The sequence below is a fragment of the Hemicordylus capensis genome, chromosome 9 (assembly GCF_027244095.1).
Source record: "Hemicordylus capensis ecotype Gifberg chromosome 9, rHemCap1.1.pri, whole genome shotgun sequence".
NCBI classification, from domain to species: Eukaryota; Metazoa; Chordata; class Lepidosauria; order Squamata; family Cordylidae; genus Hemicordylus; species Hemicordylus capensis.
In genome coordinates, this window is record NC_069665.1 from 6,448,221 (window position 1) to 6,470,006 (window position 21,786).

At 46.6% G+C, this 21,786-nt stretch overlaps 2 protein-coding genes across 6 annotated transcripts in view; both read left to right on the forward strand.

Moving 5' to 3' along the window:
- Window positions 1-13,137, forward strand: part of LOC128334268 (F-box/LRR-repeat protein 8-like) — a 60,873-nt gene extending 47,736 nt beyond the window's left edge. For 4 of the 5 annotated variants that reach the window (XM_053270829.1, XM_053270830.1, XM_053270831.1 and 1 more), the window contains 2 exons: window positions 9,846-10,053; window positions 11,913-13,137. In XM_053270829.1, the coding sequence (XP_053126804.1) occupies window positions 9,851-10,053; window positions 11,913-12,852 (1,143 nt within the window). In that variant the 5' untranslated portion in view covers window positions 9,846-9,850 and the 3' untranslated portion in view covers window positions 12,853-13,137. Of the gene's footprint in view, window positions 1-3,227; window positions 3,502-9,845; window positions 10,054-11,912 lie in introns of all 5 variants that reach the window. The other variant, XM_053270833.1, reaches the window with a different exon arrangement.
- A 3,769-nt stretch (window positions 13,138-16,906) lies between these two features.
- LOC128334461 (F-box/LRR-repeat protein 8-like) lies at window positions 16,907-20,644 on the forward strand. The gene is made up of 3 exons (XM_053271322.1): window positions 16,907-17,162; window positions 18,169-18,375; window positions 19,415-20,644. The coding sequence occupies exons 2-3, from the start codon at window positions 18,212-18,214 to the stop codon at window positions 20,346-20,348; spliced, it is 1,098 nt and encodes a 365-aa protein (XP_053127297.1). The 5' UTR covers window positions 16,907-17,162; window positions 18,169-18,211; the 3' UTR covers window positions 20,349-20,644.
- The last annotated feature ends 1,142 nt before the right edge of the window (window positions 20,645-21,786 follow it).

A 21,786-nucleotide genomic window follows, 5' to 3' on the forward strand; every position in this document is an offset into this window, starting at 1 on the left:
ACCCTGTGTAGCAATTCATGTTTGTTGTTAATCAACAACCACCCTTCTGGAGTAATTTTCCTCAGGCCACAGACCATCTGCTACCACAAGACCAGCTCTCCTCCCATTAGTCCTAGACAAGTCTATTCCTGTCATTTCGGAGCAACTTCAGGCTCTAGAGCAGTGATTCTCAAAGTTGGGTCCCCAGATGTTGTTGGACTTCAACTCCCATAATCCCCAACCAAAGGCCACTGAGGCTGGGGATTATGGGAGTTGAAGTCCAATAACACCTGAGGACCCAAGATTGAGAATCCCTGCTCTAGAGAATAAGAAACATCCAGTGTTCCTTGTAGAACTGGAGTTTGACCACACTGTCCCTGCCTGGAAGACCCCATGGATTCTAAATCAAAGATCCCTGTGACCACTTTGCATTTTAACACCTTTAAGTATATAATGATCCAGTTTTAGTTTGTTACGAACTGCTACAGCAGGACCTTGGGAGAGCTGTTCCTGCACACCACCCCATCATCTGATGACTCCAACTCCTCACTCATCAACCTGGCAAGGGAATGTGTGCATTTGAAAGAGGTTCAAAGTTCCTGTGTAGTTAGCCAAGCAGTGGTAGGTGTTTTCCTCTCGTATTGCACAGGTCTGAGAAGATACATGCTAAAGATAACCAAAGAATGCCACCCTTGGCAACCACAACCAGTGGTGCTCTTACCCCTGGTCCTTGGGACTGACGTCCAGGGCCTTCACACTCCCTGGGGCCCCCCAAATCCTTTTTAGTCTGTCCTGGGTGGTGTGGTTGCTGCTGGCCCACACTGCGTTTGGCTGAGTGTGATTATGGCCTGTGCCAGGTGTTTTAGAGATGGGTGTGGGTGTGGGGAAAGAAATATGTGAGATGGGAATATATTAAGGTGTGTGGAAATAGGAACATAGGAAGCTGCCTTCTACCAAGTCAGACCATTGGTCCAAGCTCAGTATTGTCTACCCAGACTGGCAGCAGCTTCTCTAAGGTTGCAGGCAGGAATCTATCTCAGCCCTATCTTGGAGATGCGGCCAGGGAGGGAACTGGGAACCTTCTGCTCTTCCCAGAGCGGCTCCATCTCTGAAGGGGAATATCTTACAGCGCTCACACATCAAGTCTCCCATTCATAAGCAACCAGGGCAGAGGTTACCCTGCTTAGCTAAGGGGACAAGTCATGTCTCTGCTAATGCAGATTTGCATCAATATACCCATTTGATATTCTTACATTCTTGTGAGTTCAGTTGCTGTTTGTACCCTCAAGAACCCACGTGTTGAAAATACTGTGTTTGTCGTGTGTGTGTGTGTGTGTGTATAGGGGGATGATGCTCAACTTGCAGCGGGGGAGGGGGGCTCCAGCAAGGTGGGGGGGGGCTTCAAAAAGGCTTTTCGGTCCAGGCTCCAAAATCACCTAGGTGCACCTCTGACCACAACAGTCCAGTAACTTAGAGTTATAGTATAAGGCACATTTGCACTTTCTGTCTTAAGCCCAAGCAGGGCTGGTTCTCATAACCAACAGCTGGCTAGGAGAAGCAGAGTATCCAGTCAAGCTCCAAACTCTCTGTGAATGACCCGGGGGGGGGGGGGGGAGGAGCATGTGATCACTTGTTAGCCTTGATCTGGGTATGAGATGGTGGCAGGCAGGCAACCCACAGGGTGTGCCAAGGGTGGAGGAAGAGAATGTCCTACTGCTTCCCACCCTGATCTGATCACTTCCCGAGCTCGACCTTTGCTGACACGTGACTGTTTCATGGGAGCAACCACACCCCGCCTGGGCACTCCTCCTAACCTGCCTGGGGCTCAGAGAACCAGCTTGTCTTTTACTGCAGTTGTAGCTTCAGCAGTAAACCACCCCACTTCTGTACTGCTACCTCAGTTTACTCTCTCCTGAGCCGGCTGTGTAGAATTGAAGGACTGCACAGCTGAGGTTACCGCTGGATGGAATAAACTGCCCCTGTTTCAGGACACAGGTCTGAAAACACAGCAGAGTTAGATGGAGCAGGGAAAGAGCCAGCGTGGTGTAGTGGTTAGAGTGCTGGACTAGGACCGGGAAGACCCGAGTTCAAATCCCCATTCAGCCATGAAACTAGCTGGGTGACTCTGGGCCAGTCACTTCTCTCTCAGCCTAACCTACTTCACAGGGTGGTTGTTGTTGTGAGGAGAAACCTAAGTATATAGTACTCTGGGCTCCTTGGAGGAAGAGCAGGATATAAAATGTAATAATAATAGTAATAATAATAATAATAATATGTGTGTGTTTGCTTGCTTGCTTGATTGATATACCGCCCTTCCAAAATGGCTCAGGGCAGTTTACAATTAATAATATTACAATTACAATTTACAACTAATAATATCAGCTCGGCAATTTTTTTTCTAAATGCACCATCTGGACAGAGTTAAGTAAATGATTATTTCTGATCCGATTGAAGAGAACCTAAGTCTATCTTTCCTTGCTATACAGGTTTCTATTTCGTTAGATTGTACATGTTTAGAGGGTTTCCCCACCTTTTGTATCATCATAATGGGTAACGAGGGTAATGTTGCTAGCACTGCTTTCCTGCAGGCTTCCAGAAGCCTCTCTGCTTATGTTTGAGACTGCAGGTGTCTGGGTCCCACTTTTGACATGCTCAGGAGCCTCACAGCATTGTGAGCATTCCATTTGCTGGCATATTGGGGAAGAGTCACTGAGTAGGCAGTGGGACCCTTACGCTCAGATTTAGTAGCTGCAAAAGAGCCAGACTGAAAGAGAACTAGCCTTGTGTGCCTTCTCCATGCAGCTGGAACTCTTAAGTAGACTCCCCAAAGTTAACTCACAACAGTTAACTCTCAAACTCAAGAGATTGACCCTCCTTTTGTTTACCTCCCCTCCATAGAAGCCTCACCAATTACCTCAGCAGGGCAGTCAGATAAGGTCCATGAATGCGCATTCCCTCCTTATCAGAAGAAGGCGATAGGAACTCAGAGATGTACGCATTAAACCACTGATGAGCTGACTAGGTGTTTGGGGCCCCCGAAAAGAGTTCCTGTGTTTGCACATCCAATCTCTCCATTTGCATTGACCTATTCTAGCATTGTGTTGTAATGCCCACAACAGCCAAACAATGGGATCTTTTGAGATTCCCTGGGACTGCCCTAGTCAAGAAAGAAGGGCAATTGGAATATCCCCTCAGGACATGATGATTTGCACTTTATCTTGAGCCAATGTCCTCCCCTTGGCCTCCAGACTGCCCCTCACTTGGTTTCCCTATTTTGGAGTCACACCCGTTACTGGGACGCTGCAGTGGACACGCTCTTGCTGGATCTCACCTGCACAGCCCTCCTTGCTACCACCTGGAGCTGGCTTCAGGAGAACAGGCGCCCTCTGGATCTATCCCTGCCTCCTAACCCCCTTGATTCTTCCCTGCTGGTTGCTGCTCCTGCTCTGTCCCAGGGAAAAGAAGTCCTTCATTTGCTCCTGAGATACAAGGATCCACCTGGCTACTGAAGGAAGAAACAAGGTTGTATGATAACTGCTGTACCCTCTATGGTAACTGATCTCCCTCTATCCCCCTCTCTTCTCCATTAACTCCAAGAGCCTCTAGAAGCCACTTCAATTTGGACATTAAGCTAAATTAGCTCTTAGCAGTTGTATGGTTGGTCTTGCAATGTATTTTTTTTTAGTAACAACATTGCTTTAAGCGACTCTCTTACTCCATTGTACCCTAGGTCCCCAATTCACAACAAAAATGTGCATATTAAAAACAGATTCCTTTTGCTGTTCTGCTTACAAGACAGGATGAAAACCTTAGGCCGAAATATAGTTCATTTTGCAATAGTTATTCTCAAGACTGGTAAGTCAAAGGTATGGATGGAGAGGCAGAGAGGAATGCGAGGTCCCATTTCTGTTCAGGTAACCGGCAAGGACTTTTCCTCACCTGTTGATTGGTTAGCATGGGTGATTTAATGGCGCCCCAAAGAATACTAGATCCAGCCTGGCTTTCCATCTAGTAATCTAATACTAGTTAAATTACTAGGGGTTCCCAACCTTGGCCAAGCTATTGTGGCAGGGGATGCTGGGCCCTTGGTGGCGCAGTGGTAAAACTGCCACCCTGTAACCAGAAGGTTACAAGTTCAATCCTGACCAGGGGCTCAAGGTTGACTCAGCCTTCCATCCTTCCGAGGTCGGTAAAATGAGTACCCAGAATGTTGGGGGCAATATGCTAAATCATTGTAAACCGCTTAGAGAGCTCCGGCTATAGAGCGGTATATAAATGTAAGTGCTATTGCTATCGTAGCCCCAAAATATCTGTAGACTTAAGACTGGAAATCCCTGCTCTAAGCCTCTGCCCTTCTCAATTAGGAACACTGGGCGCTGCCTTATACTGAGTCAGACCTTTGGTCCATCCAGCAACACTATTGTCTACACTGTAGCTATTGTCTACACTGACTGGCAGCAGCTCTTTCCCAGCCTTGCATGAGTATGCTTGCCAGGGACTGAAGTTGGGACTTTCTACATGCAAACAGATGCTTTACTACTGAGCTATGACCCATCCCCTAAGGGGTACATCTTAACAACGGATAGAACTTACCCATCCAAATGCAAACCAAGTCCGACTCTGGTTAGCAAAAGGGACAATTCATGGTTGCCACAACTCCATCTCACTACACAATACAATAAATGTACTGTTTCCCATAACTTCTGAACAATCTTTTCTTCCTGGTTCAATCTGAAGCACACTTGTGCAGGGGTTTCCATCCCGCCCTGCCCCCGCAGATGCTGTGGGACTACAACTCCCATCATCCCTAGCCATCAAATCAGCCAATCATTACAGCTGGGGACGATGGGGGTTGTAGTCCCACAGCATCTGGGGACGCCAGGTTGATAACCCCTGGACTAGGATGGAAGTGTGTTGGGACGACCTGTTTAAAACTGTGTTTAGTTTTACACCTGTGGATCTTTTATTCTCATCTCTCTTATGCTTCTTGCTGGGTGCTGGGGTTGGCAACCCTCTGCCCCACCACCCCATCAGTGTAAGGATGAAACACTCCCCCCCCCTTTTATTTTATTTTATTGAGGAGAATTTACAATGGTAGTGCAGAAGTTAACCAGTCCCAGTAATAGCAATAGCAATAGCACTTACATTTATATACCGCTCTATAGCTGGAAGCTCTCTAAGCGGTTTACAATGATTTAGCATAAGTAAGAAGCTCTTCTATTCCGAGTGTGTCCAGCAGCGTTTGGCACTGGTAGTAGTCGTTCACCAGGTCTGCGCCGGGAGTGAAGGAGTTAACTCCGCCAGGTGAGCCGCTCCGGGGCGCGCGCCTGCGCATTCCAGGCTGGGCTCCTCTCTCTTGGAGTATGCCCTATTGACTTCAGTGGGAACAGGCTCAATGGGGGTGGGGGAGCAACTGCCCCTTCTCCCCCTCCCCCACACCCAGGGTGGGGGGACAGTTTGTTGGGCTAGGGCTATTTTCAGTGATGCTTTGAGCAAGGGCAACTTTCCATCTCCTTTGAAAGAGGCCGTTGTTATTAGACTGATATTGGAAAAGTCCTCTCTTGGTTCCTCTGGTTTTCATAATTACCACCTGGTGTCTAATCTCCCCTTTGGGGCATGGTAGAGCCCATGGTGGTGACCCAGCTGCAGAGGGTCTTGGATGACACTTGGTATCTGGACCCATGTCAATCCAGTTTTCAACCTAGTTATGGGACCGGAGTCTCTTTGGTCACTCTGGTGGTTGATCAATGTTGGGAACTAGGCAGCGGGAATGCATCTCTGTTCAGTCAGCTGGATCTCTCTTGACAATTTCCGATACCATTGACCACAGTATCCTTCTGGGCTGCCTCTCTGAGCTGGGGACGAGTCTTTGACTGGTTCCAGTCCTACTTGGAAGGTCAGGTCGAGAAGGTGTTATTGGGGGACGTTTGCTTGGCCTCATGGCCATTGGCCTCTGGGGCAGCTAGGGCTAGGGGCTCAGTTTCTCTCCCCTGCTCCATGTTTAGCATCTACATGAAACTGCTGGTGGGGGGATCATCTGGAGATCTGAGCTTCGGTGTCTGCAATATGCAGATGACACCCAGTTCCGGGTTTCTCTCTCAGATCCCAAGGAGGCAGAGGAGGTTCTGAGCCATGGTTTGGAAGCTGAGATGGGCTGGATGGGGGTTAACCAGTGTTCCCTCTAATGGATTCCCAGATGTTGTTGACTACAACTCCCAGAATCCGCAGCTGCAATTTCTTTTAGTTAGGATTATGAGAGTTGTAGTCAACAACGTCTAGGAATCCCTGTTAGTGAGAATACTGGGGCTAACGAGCTGAAACTTAATCCAGACAAGACGGAAGTGATGGTGGTTAGCAGAAGACCTGACCAGAGTATGGGGTTTTGGCCTGTTCTGGATGGGGTTGCACTCTCTCTGAAGGAATAGGTTCACAGCTTGGAAGTTCTCCTAGGCCCAACACTGCTCTCAGAAAACCAGGTAGGAAACCAGAAAACCTGCTGCCTTTGCTCAGCTTTGGCTGGTGTACCATTCCTTGAGAAGCAACCATTCATTCCTTGAGAAGGCTGAGCTGCCCTCCGTCACCCATGCCTTAGTCACATCGCCATGTGGGGCTGCTCTTGAAAAGTATTTGGGGACTACAGATGGGCACAGAATGTGGCTGCCAGATTGATTTCTGGGACCAAACACAGTGTGCATACTGCACCGGTTCTGATGGTGCCTGTTGGTTTCTGCCTGTTGGTTTCTGTTGCCTGTTGGCTGCCTGTTGGTTTCTGGGTACAATTCAAGGTGCTGGTTATTGCCTTTGAAGCCCTAAAAGCATGCTGTTACCCAGCCAGGAGATTCCCACCGACTCCTTAAGGCCCTTGGGATATTTGTCCCCCCATCCCCATTAAATTGTAGCTATACCCCAGACTATGATCTACCTCTGGTTTCTCCTAGCTACTGCCTGCCCCCCCATCTCTCTCTCTCTCTCTCTCTCTCTCTCTCTCTCTCTCTCTCATTCTTGCACCCCCTCTACAGAAGTATGTTGCTGCCCTGCTTTGCTGAAGGCCTACCAAGGCAACCTGCAAATCTCTTAAAACCACTATAAACACACTTGAAAACAAAAGCCTTGACAAAATGAAATAACTCCAAAGGACAGCAGTAGGTTGAAATCAGACTGCGATGAAAAGTGGGGAACCTCCAAGAAGAGGAAGGGCTTCAGAGCCTGGATCTCCCCAAGCAGAACATGCCAAAGGGACGGTGCCAGCACAACCAACTGTCTTTTCTCCAGGTTCTGCTGGCTTTTCTCTAATGATCGATTCAAGCTGATGTCCCAATAAGAATCAACAGTGCTTACAGCAGTTTGATATGTCTCAGCATAACAAATAAACCCCACGTTACATGAGCTGGTCTCCTATCTGATGCCTAACTTTCCTAGCCACCACACAGAACTTTGTGACATTAGTCATTATCTCCTTCAGAAAGCAAGTAATTAACATAAAATATCTCTGTATGCCCTGGATAACCAGCCAACAGCGGATCAATAAAACGTTGACGGAAGTCCCTGTAAAGGGAACAGTAAAGTACAACGTGAAAAATCGATCCCCGATCCCCAGAATCATACTGGCACAGTCTCTGTCTAATGATCTATTAATTTCTTTCCACTTGGGGAGGGAGATCTGGTTTTGTGGTAGCAAGCATGAATGGTCCCTTTTTGCTAAGCAAGGTCTGCCTTGGTATGCATTTGGATGGGTAACCACACGCGAGCGCTGTGCTCAGTGGCAGAGCCTCTGTTTTGCATGAAGGAAAGACTACTGCCTGAATCTTTATGAACATAGGAAGCTGCCATATACTGAGTCAGACCCTTGGTCTATCTAGCTCAGTATTGTCTTCACAAACTGGCAGCGGCTTCTCCAAGGTTGCAGGCAGGAATCTCTCTCAGCCCTCTCTTGGAGATGCTGCCAGGGAGGGAACTTGGAACCTTCTGCTCTTCCCAGAGCAGCTCCATCCCCTGAGGGGAATATCTTCCAGTGCTCACATGTAGTCTCCCATTCATATGCAACCAGGGTGGACCCTGCTTAGCTAAGGGGACAAGTCATGCTTGCTACCTCAAGACCAGCTCTCCTCTCCTTGGAGAGCTGCTGTCAGCCAGTGTAGAAAATACTAAGCTAGATAGACCAGCGGTCTGACTTGATTAAGGCAGCTTCCTTATGTTCACTTGGAGTATAAGCTTCTGCCCAATTCCTATGCCAGTAGCCAGCAATCTGGTGATGAGAGGATGTAGTGTTAGAGGTTGGAACTGAGAGAACAGCCTGAACCCACAAACAAGTAGTAACCTAATACGGAGTTACTTAATGAACCAACCTTTTAATTGGAGCTGAAGTCAACATCTGGGGAGGAACCCTGCATTAAGGAAATGTCACCCAGGCATCCTGGCCTATTATCCCAAGATCTCCCTTACAAAAATAAACTGTTCAGCTCCATTAGTGTATTGCAGAAACAGTGTATTTGTCAGCTGGTTGGCAGTAGATAGGTATTAATAATCAGGGGAACTATTTGTTTGTTTGTTTGTTTGTTTGTTTGTTTGTTTGTTTGTTTATTTGTTTGTTTATTTATTTACTCACTCGATTTTTATACCGCCCTTCCAAAAATGGCTCAGGGTGGTTTACACAGAGAAATAATAAATAAGATGGATCCCTCTCCCCAAAGGGCTTACAATCTAAAAAGAAACACAAGATAGACACCAGCAACAGTCACTGAAGGTACTGTGCTGGGGGTGGATAGGGCCCGTTACTCTCCTTCCATTGGATCTAAGGTTTGATGTTGAATGGGAGATCTTGGATGCTTGACTCTTTCATGTAGCCGTCAAAAGATCATGGATTAATAATTGTGAACTTGGGGCAATTTTCTGAGTTAAACATGACCAGTCCATGAGATTTTGTTTGTGAACTTTGGGAGAGTTCAGAGTTTCTCAAAACCTGTGTTCCAACTCCAGTTAGAACTAACAGGAAGGGAATTCCATTGGTGGATCCCTTATTTAAAGATTTGCCAAGGAGATTTCAGCATGGAATGCTTATGCATATTTGAATATTTTTCTAGAACTTTTCCTGGAGCCTTTTTCTTTCCACGGTCATTCTGAAGTTTGTAGAGACTTCATTGAGATGGCTTTCCCCCTCATATTTATTTATTTTATTTATTTATTTCCTGACTCCAAAGGCTCTAGGTGGTTCACAAAAAGAACCACAAGAAAACCCAAATAAGACAAACTGTTAAAACAATTTTAAACATTCAAAGATTATTAAAAGCCTGGCTAAAAACATGAGTCTTAAGGGCTCTTAAGAGGGAAAAAGTTAAACCACGAACATCTGTAGGGAGCACATTCCATTGCCCAGGAGTGACTACAGAGAAAGCCCATTCCCAAGATATTGCCAGATGAGCTGGTTTCATCTGGAGATGGAGCTCTCTCAATGACCTTAATGTGGGCGTGGGGATCATGCAGAAGAAGGTGTTCTCCTAGTTAACCCTAAGACGTTGTTTAGGGCTTAGAACTGGATATTCCCACTCATATGTGGGAAGGCAGTCTTTGAATGGAGTTCATCCTGTGGGAAGGATATGTGGACCACAATATAGCATACTGCTGTGCTGTTTTTCAGAGCCCCTGAATTCTCCCATAGGGGATCCTTTCACAAGACCACATTATCTTGTGACAATTAAAAGAGAACCTGCCATGCTTTTTATTTCAGAAATATTTGTGTGCATGGATTAAAGATCATGGATTAATATTTGTGTGCAGAAATATCTGTGTGCATGATATTGACAGAATTTGAAACTGGGTCTGGTCTGTATTCAGATGATGTTTGCTTTGCGGTTAAACTTGTTTTTCAGTGAGGATGAAGCCCCATCTGGAATCTAGAGCCAGCTGTTCCAAGATGTCCACACCCACCCAGGACTTCTGGAACTGTGTCCCTGAAGAAATTCTGGCCCACGTATTTTCCTACCTGCCTTTTGAAGACAGACATACAGCCTTCCAAGTGTGCCAACGCTGGGCTGTGTCAGTTTCCACCCGTCCTGTTTGGAGTTTTACCGAAATCAAGTAAGAGGCAGTCTCTCTGTTGTGGTTGGTTTCAGAGTCAAATGGGTGTTTGGAAACCCTTGTGACAGTCCATGAGTCACTGGGGTGCTTGGTATCATCTGGGGAGGTGAATGTTCATTGTTCTCTTTTAGGATCTTCACCCCTAGAGATGGAAAAGAGGTGATAGCATTGCAAGACTCTCAGATTTCAGTTCTTCGATGCCTTTATTGTCCTGATCATCAGGCCTGTAGCAGCCAGATTTGCTGTGGCATTTAAAAGGTTTTTAAAAACACAAAAATGACTATAAAACTTTATCAATGTCAGAGGAATGGAAATGAAATGTCCTCAAAATATAACTTCATGGAGGAGTTCGGTGTTACCCTAACCCTTGCCTCTGTGCCAAAATGACTGCAAATTTGCCCCAATCATTTGGGGATAGGGATAAAGTGGTGATAACATGCTGAAAGCTGTAAGCGCAACAGTCCTATCTATTTTCCATCTCTAGTGGGGTAGCCAAGAATCAAGTGGGGGGTAGCCAAGTATCACAATGAGAATCATCCCCGGAGATGACACTGATAGGGAAAATTTCCAGGCTTGGCTCATGGAATATAAGGCATTCTGTAATTGCTGGGGTTACATGGCTGTATTCATTTTACAGCTGAGGACTGCTGAGTAGCGTATCGGAACACACTCAGTGAGTAAAAATTACTCTTAAAAACTACAAAGCAGTAATTAATTGCCAGTCAAGCCTCCTTAACTTTGTTCTGTAGCTAGGAGTGTTTGGGCCTAACGTGAGGCTGGGGTCTCCATCTTGGGTCCCCAGATGATGCTTGACTACAGTTCCCATCATCCTCTGCCACAATGCCCTGCTGCTCTTATAGTTAGTTAGTTAGTTAGTTAGTTAGTTGACACATTTGTATGCTGCCCAAAATGCCTCTGGGCAGTTTACAACAAAACTATAAAAACAACAAATAAAAAGGTTAAAACATTACAACAATTCAAAATTTAAATGTTAAAACTATTAAAAACACAATTAAAACAATATCTAATTAAAAGCCTGGGTGAACAAATGTGTCTTGGCTGCCTTTTAAAAAGTTGTAAGAGATGGGGAGGCTCTTATTTCAGCAGCAAGTGTGTTCCAAAGCCTCGGGGCGGCAACGGAGAAGGTCCATCCCTGAGTAGCCACCAGACGAGCCGGTGGCAACGGCAGAGGGACCTCTCTGGATGATCTCAATCAGTGGTGTGATTCATAGCAAAGAAGGCGCTCTCTTAAATACCCAGGGTCTTCCTTGAACCCAAAAGCAACCCCACCGGCATTTGGAGCACAATCCTTTGTAATTTTACTCAGAGGTAAAATTATACCGACTTTATTCTAGAGACTACATCCTTTGGCAGTTGAGTTGGTATGGCCCCAGTTCTTTGAATGGGCTATTTCCAGAGAATTCAAGCTAGTTGTTCCTAGCCTAGACCAGGGGTTCCTAACCTTTGGCCAATGTGGCTGGGAGTAATGGGAGAAGTTCAGCAGCATCTGGGAATCCCTGGTCTAGCTGGTAACAGGCATGATCCCAGAAACATTATTCTGGGCTTTCTATTCATTTCATGGAGTCCTACAGTTGTGAGAAGACTATTCTGTTCAGTGCAGGAAGTGTTCCTTTGTTGCTTTCAGTATTTCAGGGGAAAGAAGAGGTGTCTCGGGGAGGAGGAAACCTAAGCACAATCTGGATGGGGTTGTGCAGCACAGAGTTTGCGGGATGATGCCTGACTTTGAAATGAATGCAAATAATTAGTCATTGCACCATTTCAGAGGACATACTAAAATGGTCACTTGCTGCAGTTCCAACACTGGTGCTGACATAACTTCTGTCCCAATCTTCCTTCAGTTGCAACACCGATGATCATATGAATAAGAGTTGCGTAGTCCAGAGGCTACCCCAGTTCCTGTGCCATATCACACACCTGAAGATTGTGTTTGATCAACTCTGGGAAGTAAACCGGAGGCATGCTGCTCAGACTTTAGACATGCTGGCTTGGCAGAGACACAGAGTACGGGCGCTGACTATTGTGTGCTGTGGAAGGAGTCCTGATTTCTATTCTTGCCAGGAAATCCTGTATAGCTTCAGAAGACTCTGTCTGACTAAGGGCAAGACTGATTTTCATTACATTGATTTCCGACAAATACCTTTTACTCTGGATAGCAGGCTGATCCGGCTGATTGCATCCAGCAACCCAAACCTGCACACCTTGTTAGTCAACAATCACCCCTCTGGAATAAAGATCCTCCGGCCAGAGACCATCGTTGAGGTTCTGAGGGTTTGTCCTAAACTATCCGCATTGGGAATCTATCATGCCTCCCTCTCTGAAGATGTGTTCCAAGAATTGTTGAAGCCAAGCCGAGGACCCTTCTTGTTCTTGGACATCTTCTGTGAAGGCCTGGACCGCTACATCCCTGAAGAGCTTTGGTCTGCTCTGATTGAGAAACACCCACAGCTCCGTGTCGGGTTGGAGTTTGGCCCCATGGTCCCTCGGTGGAAAATGTCTTCAATTTTGATGCCCAATATTCCCATCGTTGCTTTGCAATTTAACACCTTTACGTACATGATGAGAGAGATTCAGTATGTTGCTGACAGCTACAGCAGGACTCTGGAGAGGCTGGTCCTTCGCACCATCCCATCCGATGACCTCAACGTCTCCCTCATAGAGCTGGCAAGCAAATGTGTGCGTTTGAAAGAGATTCACTGTTCCTTTGCAGTTAGGCAAGGAGTGATCGATGCTTTCCTCCTGTGTTGCAGGGGTCTGACCAGATACACTCTATCAATGTGATAATTGCTGCTAGCCGTGCACAAACAGTACAGAGGTGAAGCAGTCCTACTTGTCAGATTTCTGCTGTTTTTGTGGACACACACAAAACGTAACTGGGGCAGAAGGTTGAGAAGTGTTGAGACTCAAAAATTACAATATGACATGGAGCCAAAGACTCTTACCTGAGATTTATAGGACAGTGCTTGGGTCTTTTTGCTCTGGTGGTTCTACTCTTTTATGAAGCTATGAATTTTATTATTTTTAAAGTTTTGAACTGTAGCTTGCAATAAAGGTTTGCATTAAACATTACAATTCTGTTTAATATTTGTTTAGGTATCAAGAGCTTATGCAAGATAGTTTGTAATGGCAACAGTTGTTCTTACTTGTGTTAGTTACATCCAATATTTTGGACAGGAGAGGGGCAATTTAGGCTGCGGGGGGGGGAGGGGCACGGGAAAGCTGTTCTGAAGTTAGCTGTTACAGATTTTGAATCAACATGAATTAAACAAATTCTTTCCTTACTGAGTTCCTGCAACCATCAGTGAGGTTCTGAGGATCTGCCCTAAATTAGCTCCCTTAGGGGTTTATGCTTGGCTTCTGAAGATGTTCTTCTGGAATTAATGAAACCAAATAGAGGGCCCTTCAAGGGTCTGGACACTTTCTGCAAGCGCCTAGGCAAGGACGTCCCTGTCATTACAGAGGATCTCTGGGGTACAGGAAATAAGAAATACTCAGTGCTCCATATAGAACTGCAGTTTGACCACACTAACCAGAAGATACCTCGGATCCTAATATCAACTCTCCCTGTGCCCACTTTGCAAATGAACATAATAGCAGCCCAGCTGGATCAGGCCCGAGGCCTATCTAGTCCAGCATCCTGTTTCACAGAGGGGCCTACCATACCAGATGCCTCTGGGGAGCCCACAGGCAAGAGGTATGTGCATTCCCTTTCTCCTGCTGTGGCTCCCCTGCAACTGGTATTGAGAGGCATCATGCTTCTCAGGCTGGAGATGGCCTATAGCTCAGTTATGGGAGGAGAACTGGTCTCTTGTGGTAGCAAGCATGAATTGTCCCCTTTGTTAAGCAGGGCCTTCCATGGTTTGCATATGAATGGGTGATTACATGTGTGAACGCTGTAAGATATTCCCCTTAGGGGATGGGACCGCTCTGGGAAGAGCACCTGCATGCTTGCTCACACATGCAGTCTCAAAAATTTGTTTATTTATTTATTTCCATTTTCTATCCAGCTCTTCCTCCAAGGAGCCCAGAGCGGTGTACTACATACTTAGGTTTCTCCTTACAACAACCCTGTGAAATAGGTTAGGCTAAGAGAGACGTGACTGGCCCAGAGTCACCCAGCTAGTTGCATGGCTGAATGGGGATTTGAATTCCCATTCTCCCTGGTCCTAGTCCAGCACTCTAGCCACTACACCATGCTGGCTCAAAAGTTCAAAGTTGAAGGTTCAAAGTTCCCTCCCTAGCATCTGCAGGTGGGGCTGAGAAAGTCTCCTGCCTGCAACCTTGGAGAAGCTGCTGCCAGTCTGGGTAGACAATACTGAGCGAGATGGACCAAGGGTCTGCCTCGGTATAAGGCAGCTTCCTATGTTCCTAATTACAAGTTAATGTTACAGCAGGTCTTTGAAGAGGCTCATGCACACTAGCTGATGACTTCAACACTCTCTCATAGACCTGGCAAGGATATGTGTATGTTTGAAAGAGATCCAGTGTGACTGTGTGGTTAGCCAAGCAGTCGTCATCTTCTCATATTGCCCAGGTCTTCTACTACTATTTATAAACCACTTTCCAACAAAAGTTTCCAAAATGGTTCACAGAGGAAAATAAATAAGATGGCTCCCTGTCCCCAAAGGGCTCAGAATCTAAAAAGAAACTTAAAGTTGACACCAACCTCCATCATGTCATGTCATGTTTATTTACAGTCATAGACCAAAATTTACATACATAATAATACACGTAATATAGTAATAATATATACATAATATAATCAGGAACATGGACTCATCCTAATCAGCAATTTCCCGTTAGCATAATCTGATTTACCATCTGTTGTCTAGCCTTCTTAGCTGCCTCACAGAACTTAGCAACTTTAAATGTTACTTCCTCCTTCTGATCTGAGAGCAGATAGTTGACGTAAAATGCATCTGTATGCCCTGGGAAATCAGTCCGTAAGGAGGAAATATAACAAGTTCGTAAGTCCCTATAAAAAAGACAGCGGAGTAAGATATGTAAGATAGACTCCTGTTCTCCAGAGCCACAAGGACATAGTCTCTGTTCTTTTGGGATCCCTCTAAATTTACCTTCTAATTCAGCTGAAGGTAGCACATTGAATCTGGCCAATGTAAACATCCTGCGATATTTAATGATAGTAATCTTACCCAGGTAATTCACAGGTTTAGTATTATACATTTGTAAACCTAGGAAAACTTCTTTAGAGATTAAAGATCGATCAGTCTGCCCTCACTGGAGGGATGCTGTGCTGGGGATGGATAGGGCCAGTTGCTCTCCTCCCTACTAAATATAAGAGAATAGTCACTTTTAAAAGTGCCTCTTTGCTCAGTTAGAAGGGTAAAGCTGGATGCTAAAGATCACTAAATAATGCCATCCTTGGCAACCAACAACAGACCAGTAACTCTGGGAGGAGGCAATGGTCAACCTCTCCTGTATTCTACCAAAGACAACCACAGGGCTATGTGGTTGCTAGGAGCTGACACCGACCCGGCAACACTTTACTTTAAACTGCTTTGGGAACTTTTGTTGAAAAGCAGTCTATAAATATTCATCATCATCACTTGGTACCCTGATTGTGGTTTGGGGAACCAGCCCTGCTTCTGTTTGGGACAGTAAGTGCAAATGTGACCTTATGCTAAATTCTAAGTTTGAGTCTGGTTTCCTTTGGTAGAATACAGGAGGGGTTGAGTATGAGATGATGCCTTTCAGCATCTTCTTATATCGCTGCTGCCTGTCATAGTGCCAGTGGGGATTCGAACCGGCAACCTTCTGCTTGTTAGTCAAGCATTTCCCCGCTGCGCCACTTAAGGTGGGGACCCTCAAAGGATCATAGACCATTGGGCCATCTGGCTCAGTGTTGTCTACACAAACTGGCAGCAGCACTCCAAGGTTTCCGGCAGGAGTCTCGGGTGTTACCAGGGAGTGAAGGAGCCTTGTGCATGCAAAGGAGATGCTCCTCCCCTGAGCTATGGCTCCATCCCCAACCAGGGAGTGTTTAATTTTACACCCGTGGATCCCTTCTTCCTGCCTCCCTCGTTGGCTCCTTGGTGGGCACTACAGTTGCGAGGGCCTGGCCAGGAATCTCCTGGAATCAGCACCAATCTCCCGGTGACTCTTGAATGCAGCCCTGGGGAGTTTCATGACTCCATACGGTGCAAAATGTGGGACAAAAATATCCGGGGCGGTGGTGGAGGAGATAGAAATCGCTTCAGCCACCAGAAGTGGTGCAGCAGCAGCAGCAGCAGCGCCCACCCCACCCCGTTTTTCTATTTGAAAAATCAGTAGAGGGAAAGGGAAACAAGAATGAATAGAGAACATTAAAAAGGGATACAGAGGGAGAAGAAAGGGAAGGAAGGAGCGGAAGATCAGCGAAGGAAGGGAGAAGGGGGTTCCCTGCCAAGAAGGGTGATGATGATGATGCCCTCTTCCTTCCCCAACGACCGCTGAGGACCACTGCGACATTTCCCCGTCTACATCTACAGCTCTGCTCCATATTAACCCCACGGATTCCCGGCTGCAGAAACACCGAGTTCCCACTGCACAGAATGGCCCAGCGGCCCCTGTTAAGGAGACCGGGGCGCAAAGACCCCTCGGCAAGTTTCATGATGACTGAGTGAGACTTTGAACTCGGGTTTCCCGGCCCCAGTCCAAAACTCGTACCTCTGCATTGGGCTCAAACCGTACACTTGACGGAACACCCCGAGGCGTGTTAACTCGCGAGCAAGCCCCTTCGCTCCCAGTCCCACCTCGCCGGCGGGATCCAAAGATTGCTCCGCGCCGGGGATGAAGGAGTTAACTCCGCCAGGTGAGCAGCCCCGAAGTCCGCGCCTGCGCAATGCAGGCTGGGCGCCCAATGGCGGGCAGGTGAGTCCAGCAGCAGCCACGTGGAGTCCTGCTGCCCGCAGAAGAGGCGCCGGCTGGCCCGGGGCTGGTGCTTTTTCTCCCTCTTCGGTGTGGGAGGCTGGCTGGCAGGAAAGGAAGAAGCCACTTCCTTGCGGGGCGGGGGCTTGGCTCCTTTCCTCGTCCCGTGCTTGCTCCCCCCGAGGATCTCTCTGGTCCAGACAGAGGCTGGTTTCAAAACTGGGGTATGTGCGTGTTTGGTGGTTGGTTTGTTACTTCACCTGCCGCCCCAGTCCCTGGTTCTCCTCCTGTCCCTTTTCTAGCTGGGGGTGACCTGGCTTATTCCTGTGTCTGTCAATCTGTAGATGTCACCAAAGGAACTGATCAAGATGCTGGACTTCACCTCCCATCATTGCCAGCCACAATGACTTGGGCAGGAGATGATGGGAGTTGTAGTCCAACACCTGAAGACTTAAGGTTGGGGGACCCCTGGCTGCCAGCTCTGAAGTGGGTAACCTTGTTGTCGATGAGATAACCTAGTGGGATTGAGTGGGTCTTGTGGCTGTGAGCCAAAATGGTGCCCTTTGCTAAGCAGGGTCTGGCTTGGTTTCCATTTGGATGGGTGACCACATGTGAGCACTGTAAGATATTTACCATAGCTCAGTGCAGGGCATAGCAAGCCTGGAGTGGAAAGGATGAGATCCTGCCCCCTCCCCAAGCCGGCTTCTTAATCAGAGGTGCAATGGGAAGACCCATCCAGTGCCTTCCTCCAGGGTCCTGGGGACACCCCCCCCCCACAAACACATTTAGATGTTGCTATGACCCTGGTGCAATTGAAGAGCATCACCTGGTAGCGCTGCAAAGGAGAGAACTGCTGCCTGAAACCATGTAGGGTCACTTCCCACCATCAATATACATAATTTTGAGCTAGATGGATCAAGGACCTGACTTGTTAAGGCAGCTTCTGAGGTTCAGCTGGAGTATGAGCTTCATACTGTGGGGCACACTGTTCATCCTGTGGCGAATTTGCAATTTAGCACCCCACTGCTTTTCTGGGCCCTTGACTTCTCCCATATGGGACTCCTTTCAAGAGATCACATTATCCTGTGACTGTTAGAACCTGTCATGCTTTCATCTCAGAAACATTAGTGTGCATCATTATTTGGAAACAAATCAATACTAACAGAATTTTATCCTGAGTTGGGCCTGTATTCAGATGATGATTCCTTTGTGGGCAAACTGGTTTTTCAGTTGGGATTAAGCCACATTGGGAATCTTCAGCCAGCTGAAAGAGATGTCCAGACCTGCCCAGGACTTCTGGAACGGTTTCCCCGAAGAAATCCTGGTCCATATATTTTCCTACCTGCCTCTTAAAGACCGACATGTGGCCTTCCATGTATGCCAACGCTGGGCTGAGGCAGTTCATACAATTTCTGTCTGGAGTTATACGGAGGTCAGGTAAGAAGAGCCAGTCTCTGCAGCAGCTGGTTTCAGAGTTGGCATTCATTTTGCAGATGAGGAATGCTGCTTGAGGAAAAGTGACTTTCCTGAGCATACCAAGTTTCAAAGAGGAAATAAATGGCCAGCCAAGCCTCCTTAACGTGGTACTGCAGCTAGGGGGTGCATGAACCCAACTTAAGCAGGCATCCTCAAACTTGGATCCCCCAGATGATGTTCAACTACAAACCCCATCATCCCCAACCACAATAGCCTTTAGTTATGCCAACTTCATTATAGAGACCGAGCATCCTTTGATAGTTGGGATGTTTCGAGAGAATTCAGGATGGCTGTTCCTAGTCCTCAGCAGGGTTTACTAGCCTGGTCCAAACTAGACATTGCTGAACTACAACTCCCATCATCCCCCAGCCACAACAGCCTCTGGCCCTGATAGTGGGCTTCCTACGGTTGGGAACCCCTGTGATGCTGGTTCCAGGGGGGAAAAAATGAAGGCAGGCACAGAAAAGGCAAAGTACATTTCTGGGTCGGTGAGCTGTGCCCCACATCTTAGATTTTACACAGAGAAATGGGGGAGTTGGCTACTTCTTATGGGGCACTTGCCCACACTTGCCTCGGATTTGGAGCCAACCTTGAACCCCAGTCAGAGATGCATACACCTAGGAAATTTTGGTCTGCCCCCCCCTGCAAGTTAAACATCACACCCCGACACACACATACAGTATTTTTAACACATTTTTAATGTGGCCACACCACCCGGAACAGACTAAAAAGGATTTGGGGGCTCCCAGGGGTGTGGAGGCCCTGGACTTTGGCCCAGAAGACCACGGGTAAAAGTGCTTCTGCCCTGGTATAGCTGATAAGAGTAAGAGGCACAATCCCAGAAATGCTTGCATTACAGCCCTTCTATTCCTTTCATGGAATGTTAGCGTTGGGAGGGACCTTGGAGGCGGGAAGTAGTTCTTTTGAGGCTTTCAGTATTTCGGGGCAATGACGAGGACACCTCAGCACAATCCTGATATGTTTTCCCATCTTCCTTCAGTTGCAATGCAGAGGAGATGGATCAAGAGTGCGTGGTGCAGAGGCTACACCAGTTCCTGTGCCATATCAAGCACCTGAAGATTGTGCTTGGAGGATCCCGGGAAGCAAATCGGAAGCACATGACTCAGATTTTAGACATGCTGATTTGGCAGAGCCACAAGGTGCGGGCGCTGTGCATTGAGTGCTGTGGAAAGAGTGTTCGTTTCTACTCTTGCAAAGACATCCTGCAGAGCTTCAGCAGACTCTGCCTGAAGGATGGCACAAGTGAGCTTCGCTATATTGATTTCCGACAGGCATCTTTTATTCTGGACAACAAGATGGTCCTTCTGATTGCAACCAGCAGTCCAAATCTGCATAGCTTGTTAATCAACAACCATCCCTCTAAGTTCCTCAGGCCAGAGACCATCGCTAAGGTTCTAAGGACTTCTCCTAAATTGTCTGTGTTGGGGGTGCATCACACCACCCTCTCGGAAGAAGTATTTCAAGAATTGTTGAAACCAAGCAGAGGCCCTTTCCACTTCTTGGACATCTTCTGTGAGGGCTTGAACAACAATATCCCCGAACGGCTTTGGTCTGCTCTGATTAAGAAACATCCACAGCTCCGTGTAGGGTTGGAATTTGGTCTTGCGGTTCCTTCCTGGAAAATATCTTCCATTTTAAAGCCAAATATTCCCGTGACTGTTTTGCAATTTACATATCAGTATTGCATGGTGAGACATATTCAATTTGTTACTGCCAGCTACTGCAGGATGTTGGAGAGGTTGCTTTTGCACGCCACCCCATCTGATGATGTCAACTTCTCACTCATACAACTGGCAAGGAAATGTATGCGCTTGAAAGAGATTCACTGTTTCTGTGCAGTTAGCCAAGCAGTGATAGATGCTTTCTTCTTATATTGCCCAGGTCTGATCAGATACACTCTATCCACACACTAATCACTACTAGCAGAGCAAATCATACACAAGTGAAGCAGTCCTACTTCTGAAACTTCTAGTCCAGATATGGACACCTCCAAAAAAGAACTGAGACAGAAGGTTGAGATGGGTTGGACGCTAAACATACAATCTGAAATGGAGTCAAAAGATGCATACTTGAAATTTATGGGACAATACTTGGGTCTCTTTGCCTTGGAGACTGCAGGTTAAACTATTTTATGAAGTTACACATTTTAGTATTTTTTCAAATGATTTTAAACTGTAGCTTACAATAAAGGCTTCCCTATGAAATTTCACAGTTCAGCTTAATATCCATTTAGATGCCAAAAGCTGTCAAAACAGTTTATTTGCAACAGTTGGTCCTGCTTGTGATAAGTCCATGTTTTGGGAAAGGGGGGGTTAGGGTGTGGGGAAGCACCCCTGAAGTTAGCTGCTGGGGTTTTTGATCGATGTAATTTTGACCTAAACAAATCCTTACCTTTGAGTTCTTGCAACCATCAGTGAGGGTCTGAAGGTTTGCCCAAGATTATCTACCTTAGGGGTCTATTATGCTAGCTTGTCTGAAGTCATCCTTCTGGAGCTGGTGGAACTGAATAGAGGGTTTTTCAAGGGCTTGAACACTTCCTGTGAGTGCCAAAACAAGGAAACCCTTGTCATTTCAGAGCCACTCTATGGTACAGGGAGTGAGAAGAAGCACCCAGTGCTCCATGTAGAACTGGAGTTTGACCACACTATCTGTCCCTGCGTGCAAAATAGCTCTGATCCTAAAGTCAAATATCCCTGTGACTCCTTTAAAGCTTAACTTCTTTTTGTTTTGTTTGTCACTGAGAGAGAGAATAAATACTTGATTATGGTCTTTGACTGGTACCATAATATTATTATTTTATTTTATTTATTCAATTTCTATACCATCCTTCCAAAAATGGCTCAGGGCAGTTTACACAGAGAAATAATAAATAAAGAAGATGGATTCATGTCCCCAAAGGGCTCACAATCTAAAAAGAAACATAAGATAGACACCAGCAACAGTCACTAGAGGGATGCTGTGCTGGGGGTGGATAGGGCCAGTTACTCCCCCCCTGCTAAATAAAGAGAATCACCACATTAAAAGGTACCTCTTTGCCAAGTTAGCAGGGGTTGGCACAGTACCTCCAGTGACTGTTGCTGGTGTCTATCTTATGTTTCTTTTTAGAGTGCTGGACTAAGAGCAGGGAGACCCGAGTTCAAATCCCCATTCAGCCTCATGATACTAGCTGGGTGACTCGGGGCCAGTCACTTCTCTCTCAGCCTAACCTACTTCACAGGGTTGTTGTGAGGAGAAACTTAAGTATGTAGTACTCCTTGGAGGAAGAGTGGGACATAAAATGTAATAAAATAAAATAAATTGCCTTGACACACTCTACTTTATGTATATAGAGCAGCTGTGTCCCACCATAAA